The sequence below is a fragment of the Epinephelus fuscoguttatus genome, linkage group LG22 (genome assembly GCF_011397635.1).
Source record: "Epinephelus fuscoguttatus linkage group LG22, E.fuscoguttatus.final_Chr_v1".
Classification (NCBI taxonomy): domain Eukaryota; kingdom Metazoa; phylum Chordata; class Actinopteri; order Perciformes; family Serranidae; genus Epinephelus; species Epinephelus fuscoguttatus.
The window spans coordinates 27,320,532-27,332,537 of NC_064773.1; the positions used below are offsets into that span (position 1 = coordinate 27,320,532).

General features: G+C 39.4%; 2 protein-coding genes across 2 annotated transcripts; one reads left to right on the top strand and one right to left on the bottom strand.

Moving 5' to 3' along the window:
• Positions 1 to 4,058: 4,058 nt before the first annotated feature.
• med21 (mediator complex subunit 21) lies at positions 4,059 to 7,421 on the bottom strand. The gene is made up of 4 exons (XM_049566263.1): positions 7,326 to 7,421; positions 6,840 to 6,954; positions 6,382 to 6,482; positions 4,059 to 4,808 (listed from the first exon to the last, which is right to left on the bottom strand). The coding sequence occupies exons 1-4, from the start codon at positions 7,419 to 7,421 to the stop codon at positions 4,629 to 4,631; spliced, it is 492 nt and encodes a 163-aa protein (XP_049422220.1). The 3' UTR covers positions 4,059 to 4,628.
• A 50-nt stretch (positions 7,422 to 7,471) lies between these two features.
• On the top strand, positions 7,472 to 11,800 carry fgfr1op2 (FGFR1 oncogene partner 2). Its single transcript, XM_049566262.1, has 6 exons — positions 7,472 to 7,726; positions 9,633 to 9,769; positions 9,952 to 10,069; positions 10,310 to 10,452; positions 10,631 to 10,744; positions 11,305 to 11,800. Exons 1-6 carry the CDS (start codon positions 7,702 to 7,704, stop codon positions 11,440 to 11,442), a joined length of 675 nt encoding a protein of 224 aa, XP_049422219.1. The 5' UTR covers positions 7,472 to 7,701; the 3' UTR covers positions 11,443 to 11,800.
• The last annotated feature ends 206 nt before the right edge of the window (positions 11,801 to 12,006 follow it).

Here is a 12,006-nt window from a genome sequence, read left to right on the forward strand (position 1 = left end):
GCTAATGTTAGCTAGCACTAGCCTAGTTCCAGCTAACAACAGCACACGTCACTAAGCCACGTCTTTGTGTTTAGCTAGTTAGCTTGCTGCTAACGCTAGCTAACACTAGCCTAGTGCCAGCGTTGCCAGGTGGGAAATGTAGGATTATCGTACCAGAGACTCAAAATTATCTTTTTTTTTTTTTAAATACGATAATATATTAAAAATATTTTTTTCAGGCATTTTTAATGCCTTTCATTGATAGGACAGATGAGCGTGAAGGGGGGGGGGGGAGAGGACAGATGAGCGTGAAGGGGGGGAGAGAGAGGACAGATGAGCGTGAAGGGGGGGGAGAGAGAGGACAGATGTGAGGGAAATTATCGTACATCCGTCAAAACCAAAATAACAATCCTACTGATGCACTATAGGCAAATATAGTCACTCTAGTGTTTACTTTTTTGGTTTACTTTTTTCCCATTTTCCTTGCTTCTGTTTTTCCTCTTCTTCTTCTGTTTTGAATCTCATTCTCCCTCAACTTCCTGACGGGGGGACGGGTACAGCTGACCATTCAGCCAATCGTGCTCATTGTTCAGAGACAAACGTACCCGTATCTCACGCTAATCAAAGTGCGATTGGCTGGAAACATGTCACATGGGAACAGATGCCTTCAGGGCTCACATAAAAACTCCAGCATACTGATTACATACTGATTACAACCACACATTTATGAAATGGTCAAATTATTGTACATTTGGGATTATTGATCGTACATCGTACAGAGGACCAAATTATCGTACAAATATGATAATTATCGTACACCTGGCAACGCTGCCTAGTGCTTATGAGCGGATTATTATACGGGCAAACTGGACACGTGTCTGGGGGCGTGGAAGTGCCCAGGGAGCAGAGCCCAAGGGGCAACCAGTCAGGTAAATCATGGTTCACGACAGACAGACAGACAGACAGACCCAGCAGAAGAGAGAGTGGAGAAGTGGACGCAGACAGACAGACCCAGCTTTATCGAAACCATTAAAGAGGTGCTTGGCCCATTGAGAAGATTTACAGATGCACTGAGTGGAGAGCAACACCCCACTGTCTCTGCAGTCCAGCCACTTGTGTGGGAGATACAGTCATGTCTTACAGTCTCTGAATCTGACAGCAACCTGGCACGTGACATGAAAGAGAGATTAAGTACTAATCTACAAAACAGATACCAAGACAGGGAACTACAACAAGTATTAAACTGTGCCACATTTCTTGACCCTCGATTTAAAGATTCATTTGGTTCAACGGAACAGGAGGTCAAAGACATGCTGCTGGAGCATCTCTCTCCAGGACTCCAGAGAGGCCACCCGACAACCTGAGGGAGATACAGAGCCAGAGAGCAGCAAACAAGCCAGCAAACGGGCCAAGTCAGACATGGGAGGACTTCTTTGGAGCATCAAGTCAAAAAAGAAAAGAAGACAGCACTCAGATGTCAGCCGATGAGACCTCTACGCTTGGACCCAGGGAAAAACTTCAGAATGAGATCGAAATCTATTGCAAAATGGAGGAGATTGGTGCTGAGGACAGCCCACTTAATTGGTGGAAACAGAACGCAGGAACTTTTCCTCTGCTCTCATTGTGTGCAAGAAAATATGTATGCATTTCTGCATGGAGTTGCGCCTCAGAATGGGTGTTTAGCATCTCAGTGACAATGTGCGACCCAAAATGAGTTAGGTTGACACAAGAAAACATGAATATGCTTTTTTTCCTGGCAAAAAATTTGCCTGAAATGAAGCGACGTAAACTGTAAAAGGACTGTTAATGCTGCTGAATGGTTAACCCAAAGTTTACGTACTGGTCTTGTGCCTTGTTTTCCTGTGGGGAGAAAAAGAAGAAAAAATGTAGCCTACCTGAAGTAGGGTTGAAGGCTGTTAATGCTCTTGCATCTGAGCTGCTGAGTATATCAGGTTAACCTATGTAAACATTTACATATGTGTGCCTTGTTTTCCTGAAGTGAAAGGAATTGAATTATAAAAGCACTTTTATTAGCTGAGCTGATGGATATAAGCACTGATAATTTTTTTTTTTCATAGCCTAAGCCTTCTAAGCCAGATTTGTTCAATAAGCTGCTACAGTGGTTTGGGGTTGTTTTCCAGTGACATTTATTCATTTATTTTTTGTACTCGTAGGCTAGATTTGTTTGTTTAATATGCTACAGTGGTTTGTTTCCACTCTATTTAAGCGCTACATTTGTTCAATATGCTGCTGCAGTGGTTTGTTTTCCAGTGACATTTCAGGTATTAGCTGAGCTATTGAGTATCTTTAAGCAGTGAAAGTTATTATTTATTTCTTTTTACTTGTAGGCTAGATTTGTTTATATATGCTACAGTGATTTGTTTTCCACTGTATTTAAGTGTTAAAGTGTTAAATAAGTTAACATACAAGACTGGTGTAGGGTCTCTTCATTTTTACTGCAAGTAGTTATAATTACATGTTGTTCACTTATTGATGCTGTTTTTGAAGTATGAATAAGTCAATAAGTAATTTATTCCATTGAAATATCATTGATGTATTATAGAAAAGTGATTTATCTTTTTATAAATGACAAGTCAGTCCCCTCACTAAGACTTCAAAGTACTATAGTAACGTACTCAGATAACGTTAACTTTACATATGTGAATTGTTTTTTATGACAGGAGCCTTCTTAATATCGTTCCATGTATAGTTGAGTTCAAAAGTGTTCATTACATGTGTTTCTGTTTTATAGCACAAGACTCCCCTGAGGTTTTGGCACTCCTGGAGCAGCTGAGAGTGGACGTCAGTTATCCCATTATTTTACATTTATTCGGTATACTTGAACAAAGACAGTGTTCACTGCATCATTTTAGATTGTATTCCCACAAAGCTTTAAGTTAACAGACCTCATGATTTTCATCTCAGTTGTTCTCAGACCACGCCATGCTGTTGCCATCTCTTCCTGTCATGAGGACAGTCATCAGTGTCCTGACTGGCTCTTCCTCCATCAAACACCAACTATAATCTTTTCTCAAATTAAGATCTAGGCCTAACGACATAAGAATTAGACTTTACCTGGAAAGTAGAATTAAAATATCTTGCCATCCTATGACCGCTGCTGTCTAAAATGATAGTAAGCAAATGTAATCATAATCAAAACAAACCTAGACTAACTGCCTTCATTATTACAACTGGTTGTAATATTACAGCATACTGCAGTTCTGCATGTGGTTTGTCCAAGTGGTGTTGCGGTACCCCAACAGAAGCTGTTGTTCAACTGCTGTGGGTCAGTGTCTAACACTGTTGTTGGAGCTGTAATGTTGTTTTTGTTAGTTTTTTATTCTTATCTAAACACAAGGTAAATATATATATAAAAAGTCAGTACAAATGTAGTCAAGAAATACACATTTTCACTCAACGTTAAATATTTTGCTTTTTGTCAGTTAAAAAAAGATACTAAACATTCAAATCTGCTTGGACTCCGATAAACGCCGCTTGCAGCTTTAATTGAACGTGAAACTGCTCTAATACTGTTTTTTCCCATTTAAATTACCGTGTCTGTTTGTTAGGTAGAGACCTCTGGATAACTTGCTTGCAGTCAAAAAAATAAATAAATAACCCTCAATATCTGGATCAGAAAAAAGACACAGTACAAAGACACATTAGCAGGGGCTGGGCGAGAGCACCGTCTGTGATGTGCCAAACAGCTTAGGAGAAACACTGATTGCTAAAGCCCTATAAATCTAACACATGGTTCTATTTATAAGGTTTAACAATTTTGAAATACCTACTAATTTCACCTCCAAGCTCAAATCTTCCAGGCCTACACTTTCCTCACTCTCAGCAGCCTGTGTGGTGGTGAGGGAGGGTCCAGCATCCGTGCTGTCACCTCCATCACTGCTGTTTGAGCATGGCTGAGCGTATTTCAGATATAAATTTAGTTATTTTACAAATAAATATGTGAGGGGAACGTAATTAGTGAGCACTAAGTGCCGTAATAGATAAACATGAAAACAATTTTGTCAGAAAGGAAATCCATCAATAAAGATACAAATAGTTTAAACAAATGAAGTCTCCAGTGTGTTTGTTCAAGCTTTATTTCAACAGAGAAAGATGTCAGAGTTACAGTGAGTTGAGTGGGTTTATTTACTTATCTGAAGAGTGTTGAGGTTTTTCAGTAAAGACACTCCAAAAATGAGAATTTAAACAATTTTATTCAGACATATCTACAAAAAAACGATGTATCAACATACAACACAGACATAAAACATAAAAAATCATAACAGGGTGACCCCTCACACATTCAGACCAGAGTCGTTTTGACCCCACGGCTGTATTTCTTAAAAGCTTTTTGTATCAGCAAAAAGCTCAGTGTAGAAAACAGTGTGTATGTGATGACATCTTCAGCTGCCATCTAGTTTCACACATTTTTCAGTGTCTCTGCCTTGAGACCAGCCGCTGCTGTGTGACAGTAACACTCCAGCTGATGTTTCACTGACTGTATAGCACCTCACATTTCCTTTACAAACACATTCAGCAACTTCTGATGCTTCGAGGCTTCCAGCTGATGTCTGAGAGCAAAACTAAAAGGTCATCATGAGTGGGACATGACTGAAAATTGTCCAGAGCTGCATTATGTCCATTGTGGGTCAGGATTCAGCTGGTGAGGGCTGGCTCGGTGCTCCGTTGCGGGTGCGGAGTTGAGACTGAGCAATGTCAGCCAGCGCGCTCTGGATCTTCTCCAGCAGCATATCCCCGCGGTAAACCACCTCCTCCAGACGGGCTGCTGCCTCATGGTTCTCCTCCTCCAGCTGCCGCAGACTGGCCGCCTGACAAGAGGTCACAGCCAATCAGATTCAATGTAAGGATACATGGATAAACAAGAAAACATAACTGGCTTAAAGCATGGTTAACCCAAAGAAGAAAAAAAGCCTCCTAAAAATGTTTTAGAGGCAGTATCTCATTTCACAACATGAAAATGAAACTCTAGGGCCAGATACGTGACAGCCCCAGGCACAAGTCATTGTCTTTTACATTGGCCAAACCAATACATGCCCTGTCAAGGTATATTGCAAAACCATTAGATCTATATTGGCTTTACATGTTAGTTATTGGTTTGAACAAAAATTGTGATTTATTTATTTATTTTTATGTCTCCATTAAAGAGGATGAGATATTACAGTTTCATGGTTGTAAGGCTGTTGAATTATGGCATTAAAATCTTATAGGCCGTAAGACATTTAAACATTTTGACATGTCACATTAGGAAGAGCACAAACATACATCATAAAATAAATGATTGCTGAATTCTGTTTAGCTGCTTCAGTTTAAGGGTTGTATTGAACATGCTGGCTCACTGTCACACTACTCTCTTTACAGTTTTGGTTTAGTTTCTGGATATAGTTTTAGTAATTTATGTTCTATTTAATTTTATTTTCTACTTCTTCGAGTCTCCTTGTGTTGTTTGTTTGTGACTTGGCATCAATTTCCTACAGGGATTATCAAAGTACTCTTTTTTTGTTCAGTTGACAGAAACAAAATAAAACTTTGTTCCAACAATCACTGACTCTGGTTTGGTTGAAATAAACCTTTACTTCATTCAGTCAGTTGTTTAGTGGACACTAATTGACAGTGCATAACTGCCCAACTGGTTACACTGCAGCCTGGTTTTCTGCTGCCAGCTGCAGACCTCCCACTCAGTACTGGACCAGTTTCAAAAATGATTGTTCCTATTACTCACTTAGAGTCTGTGCATTTTAGCTGCTGAAGACTCTAGTTGGTCTAACTATCATTAAGTTCAAGAGTTCAAGAAATCAAGAGTTTCATCAAAAATATCCTTCTAGTTTCAGCAACGCAATCAACACAGAAATAGCAGCAACCCTTCCTCTCTATTTCCACTTATGAGAAGATAATGAATTTACTTAAAAGGCAATTCATAAAAACTCACCGATCCTGAAAAAGGTAAGAAATACTCTTCTGTTAAGATGTTGGATCTGAATTTCAAAGGTAAATGCAGTACATTTTCAGAATGTGCACTGATCTGAGTCTCTTTAAATGATCAAACCTCAAACTATATGTAGTATGTAACTGATAAACGAGTGTGCATGTGTCAAAAATTAAAAAATGTTTATTCAAGAGTTTATTAGCAGCCTCTAGGCTTCTCACGGTTAATAACCAGAGGAGCGGCCTGAAAACTGACTGCAATAATTTGGTTATTTGTTTTATACCCATGAGCAGACATAATTTTCTTTGTCAGAGTCTTGAGCTGTCAGTGTACACAGCAGCTGAACAAGCATTCACCTGGCTCCCTCTGCTGACCGGTAGCTAGAAGTACTAAGTGGGATTTTGGATTTGTTTATCATGGAATCTGCATGTCTCAAAAGTACTTATGAAGGTGCCAACCTGCAGAGCTGCTGTGGACTCCTCACTGGGCAGAGAGTCTATTAATACATCCACATCTTTGGCTGTTCTGGCGATCAGGGCTGCAAACAGCTGGGCATACTCTGAAGAGATTAAAAAAAATGTCATCCTCATGTTGAACAAATCATGTTTCTCCATCCTGCAAGTCATTAGCAAACAGATAAGACTGGTAACATTGATGAGAGAGAGATATATGTAGGAAGAAGACAGTGTGGAATAAAAATGTGTTGCAAATGGTGTCAGTGACTGGTCAGTAACAGTTTGTTATGTGTTGTGGATTAGTCACATCTGGCAACACACGATCAATGTATTAATTAATATGATCATTACTGGATTGGCACATCAATAATGTAAGCCAGGGAGTGATGAGAAGCGAGATCAGTAAGAGAGGAGTAAACAAAGGAGCAACAAAAGTAAAGTAACAAAGACATATAGATTACCTTCGGTTGGGTTTGCTGGCTGATCTCTGTTGATAGCTGTTTGGATGTTACTGAAGGAGGCAGGAGGCGCACATTGTTGCAGGACGCCGATTGCATTGCAAAACTGATCTGCAAGCTGGACATACAAAACATCGATTGGATTACACTTTCTTTCAAGCAGGGAGACATGAAAGCTGTCAGTCAGCCACTCGTTTGCGACTCAGCATTCTTAGTACCTAGACTTAATACTAAATATGAGTTACTTTGAGGTTCTAATGTGTTATCTCTACAATACTGTAGCAAATGTTTCTGTGTGAAATTTAACATGAAGCTAGACTTGTTCATAGTAACGTTTCAGGCCCCTGGTCGTTAGCTACACAGTGATATAGCTAGGTTGACAAATAACTGAAAAAAGGGGTACTGCTTAGCAACCACCTTTACGTAGTATAACCAGTCAAAATACAGTGATTTGTCACTTTTTTTCGTCTAAAAACTCAGATGCCTTACCGAATTGACAGCGTCTTGAAGCTGAGTTAGCCTGTCCGCCATCTTTTCTGTAATATAATAAAATCCCGCTGCATTGTCGCGAGAATTTTCTGACATTAAAACATATCGCGAGATGTGGACGTTATTTAGCTTTGGTTAGCATATTATCGTATAGGTTAGCTGTAGCCACTTGAGTCATCTCAAGGCTAACTTTACAGCAAACGTTTGTTTAAATTAAGTTAACAGTTCGTGTCTACTGACATCTCCGTGTGTTTTAAAAAGTAATAGCGCTGCACCAGAACCTCTACTTGTTGCTCCTCGATGGAGACTAATGTTAGCCTGTAGCTAATATTAGCTACTAAACATCAACAGGAAGTAACAGACTAGCTAAACACAAATGTCTTGCACTGTGAGCTCTCCAGGTAAGACATTTTCTTCATTAATCAATTTTCTAACGTTAGTTGGGAAGAACTATTTTAAATGCAAGTCTACCAGTTAGAAAATGTTTGTAATATGAGCCCTAAATGCATGACAGTTTGAGTGTGGGTAGCAAGTCAGCTAATAAGTTAGCAAGGACTTTTAGTTGTGCTGCTGAAGTGTTATTCCTAGTCAGTTAACGTTAACTGAAGCAGAGAAATTGTGTGCGTGCCTGATTCCGCATTAACTACAGCTAAGATAAATGTGGCGCACCAGTAACTAAATTTGTCACTTATAACATGGTAATGTTAGCCTGAGCTAATTAGCTGACACAGCAGCTGTCATCCAAGGTGGGACGAGAAGAAGAAGGGCAGGGTTAGCAACGAGCTAAATTCATGGTGCTTTATATGTTATGTCTTTTTATTTTATTTTAGTCGGTGTCTTGTGCAGTTAATGTTAGTTTTATTTACTTAATGTAGTTACACATGGGGAGCATCAGTTTCTGTTAGTATGACCCCTCACCTGAGGTGGGGAGGTACAAATGATGTCATGAATAGATTGAGAAGACATAATTTGCTTTATCTGGCCCAATTTATTGCCCCAGATAATAATCTGATAAAAATGCAAAGTACAGACTTGTAAAAGGCAATAATGAGGGCTTGGCAAGTGATATTCAAATTTCACAATATATTTATATTACTGTACAGGACCATACCACACCATATTATATCTGATATCCTGTTTAAATGTTATACTATATTATGCTATACTACACTAGTATCAGTATATGATACTGTACAATGTTATTATGTTTAATATTGTTATCATTATTATTATTATTACCTTATATTAGCCTGTATGTTATACCTCAAACAATACAAAACTGTCCTATATCATGCTATAGAGTTAATCCTGTCTTACTCATCATATGCGGTATTTTAATTCTATTTTGGTATATTGGTATAGGCAACACACTAAGTATGATTACTTAATCACAGTATATATTATTCTGGTGTATGGTGTAGACTTGCTGCCATTATTCATATGGTGTCACCTTAACTCATAACTTTGTCTTTCAACTGTCTGTCATTTTTTACTTATACTCTTATGCTAGTTCTGTATACCTCCTAATTTATTCATTCTTATTCTTATTTTTTTACCTCTGTATTTCTACTTATTTATGTATTTGTGCTGTCACAACATCTGAGTTTATCCTCTGAAGATCAATTAAGACTGATATTATGTTATATTATATTGTATTACATTCAGGTTAATGTTTCCCTTATGTGATATGGCCCATTTACTTGCAAGAACTTTGAACCAGTCATCAGGTAGAGGCATTCACTGTCATTAGCCCAGCTTTTACAACACAGTTTAAGATTTTATTGATTACTTATCATAGGCTTACCTGGTATTTATTACACTGAAATATCTCCCATCTCTAAATTGTAGAGATTCTCCAATACCATTTTTTCCTTCCCAATATCAATTCCGATACCTTAACTTGGGTAGAGGCTGATACAGTGTACTGATCCATACCCATTTCCCTGTCTAGAAGCTAAATAACAAAAGACAAAGTAGAGGCCAGTTAAAGTAAGTTTCTCGACCATAGAGTTCCGGAGATATTTTAAAAGTAGTAAATAGAGTACTTTAATCTCTCATACGACATTATCGACTTCATTTAAGTTTATAATAAATTCTATGGTATCAGACTGGTGCAGCAATCCAATCCAGCTTTTTAGGCAGTACCAGAGGCATGTCCAAAGCTGTTATTGGTATCGAAACAACTCTACTAAGTTTCAACATCGTCTAATTATAAATTGAGGAATCTACTCTTCTTTATCAAAATTACAATGCTGTAGTCATTAAATCTTCTTAGTTCCCTTGTAATTATGACTTATATTTCCTCAGGCATGAACTGTACCTTAGAGAAGGTCCTGGCAGATGCCAAATCTTTAGTGGAGAGGCTTCGTAACCATGACAACGCTGCAGAGATGTTAATTGAACAGACAACATCACTCAACAAGCGAGTGGAGGCCATGCAACAGGTATGGTGTCACCATATGATGCTGCCACTTAAATATGAATGTTCTGTTTATAGATGCTTCAATACAAAAAAACATATTTTGACAATGGTTCTAGCCCAGCACTCTTTTGCAGTTATGGGCCATCTAAAATTTTAGATTGAAGTCTTTCAGTAGTGTAATGGGAGATGGTTTTTTGTTGGCAGTACCAGGAAGAGATTGACTCATTAAACCAAGTAGCCCGACATCGTCCTCGTTCTAGTCTGGTCCTGGGAATCCAACAGGAAAACCGTCAGATCAGAGAACTCCAGCAGGAAAACAAAGGTAGGCAGTTCATTTGTTACTCTTATTATGGGATGGCTGCTTTGTGGTCCGTTTGTAGGAAAACATGACGAAGGAAATAGATACTTTTTTTAATTAATCATGCAGTTTTTGGAGTGGACTCCTGTTGGTCACAACCACATGGAGGTTTGGTTGTTAATCACAGCAAGGTAACATGAAGCTGACAGATGTTCTTGTAGAGGTTTTCTGCAGCATTGTTCTCTGTGTTCACTCTCCCTGCAGAGCTACGGACATCGTTAGAGGAACACCAGTCTGCGTTAGAGCTCATCATGACCAAATACAGGGAACAAGTGTTCAGGCTCCTCATGGCCAGCAAGAGGGACGACCCTGCTATCGTGACCCAGCTGAAGGAGCAGCACACCACGGTCAGTGAGGCTCACTTGTTACTTCAATTGCCTGGTAATTTGGGGAATATTAGGTATACACGTAAATTTTTTTACCTCAGTCGATTGTAAACTATTTTTAAATATTTTTGATATGTATGTATGCGCTTTCCCAACTCTACTGCCTTTTATTTCTATTTTTGTTTTTCATCTTTTGTAGGAAATGCAAGCACACATAGACAAGATCAACGAGATGGCCTCTGTGATGAGGAAGGCCATAGAGGTGGACGAGGGACGAATATGTGAAGACGAGGAGAGGATTAAACAGCTAGAGGTAAAAGAAAATGTCCTACTTTGTTCCACACACACTTCCAAAGGTTGTCCAAATAAAATTATGCTGGAAGTACTAGGCACTGATAGAAAATCCTAAGCAGCTCCTTTTTTGACCGACGTATGTTGGTTCTGGCCAGCTAACATGACACATGGAAGTCCAGAGAAAGTTGGCAGCTTTAGTAGCAGTAAGAAAGCTAACTGAGAGAACATGAAATTGTGAGCAATGTGTGACCAAAACCATCAACAGGCAGCACAGATTAAAATCACAGAGGCCCCTTCATTCCAGATATACAGTAGTAAGATCAGCATGTATGGAAATCGTGCCGTTACCATCAACTTAAACCAGACCATAGATGCACTGTGCGTCAGATATGTAACATTATTAGTGCATAATTTGGATGGTATATGTGGTGATGTGACTAATTTGAAGCCACCAACATGCAAATGTTCCTGATTTAGGATTCCATGAAAAGCCAGGTACACATCTGTAGTGATAGTACTGTAGTAGTAGCAGTATTTCATCTGAATGTATGCCTGTACATTCCTGTTTCTGTATTCTAGCTGGAGAACACTGGACTCCGAGAGCTGCTGGGAATCAGTCGGGAGGCTTTCCTGGTTCTGAAGAGAGAAGACGCATCAGAGAGCACATCACTGTCACCATTGCTGACCAGCGCCGAAGGCAGCTTACGGAAGAGTTAGAGAGCCCGTGGTGACACCCGTCCCCCCCACACCTCCTCCCTGCTGCTGCCACTACTGTGTACAGTCTATTGCCACACACCACGTCATCTCTCACCCTACAGATCCTTTCAACGATCCTCTCAATGATCCTCTCCCTTCTCCTGGAGCATTTACAGCATGATGCTGCAGAGCTGCATCCCTGTCTGGTGATTCAGACACAAGCAGTGTGAACACACATCTTTGTCTTTTTTTTTCCATTGGTACTTACGTTATGATTGCTAATTTTGCCAGCATGCATGAGTCTGTGATGCCTGCAAGGTTTTAATGTGTGAATGGGTAAAAGAACGGCTTGAGTTATAATAAATCTGAAAACATGAAATTGTCTCTGCTGGATTGATGTGGATCTTATGTTACTTTCAAACCATGTTCTTGGTTCTGCTTGGTGGTCTGTGTGGGCATTTTCTCAATTTCACTATGCATGTTGTTGTAGCGTATTGTCATCGGCAGCTTTAAAGCAGGAATAGAAACATTATTCAACATACAGGATCTGGTGTAATATCCAACTTCCCCCTTCTGCTGCAGAAC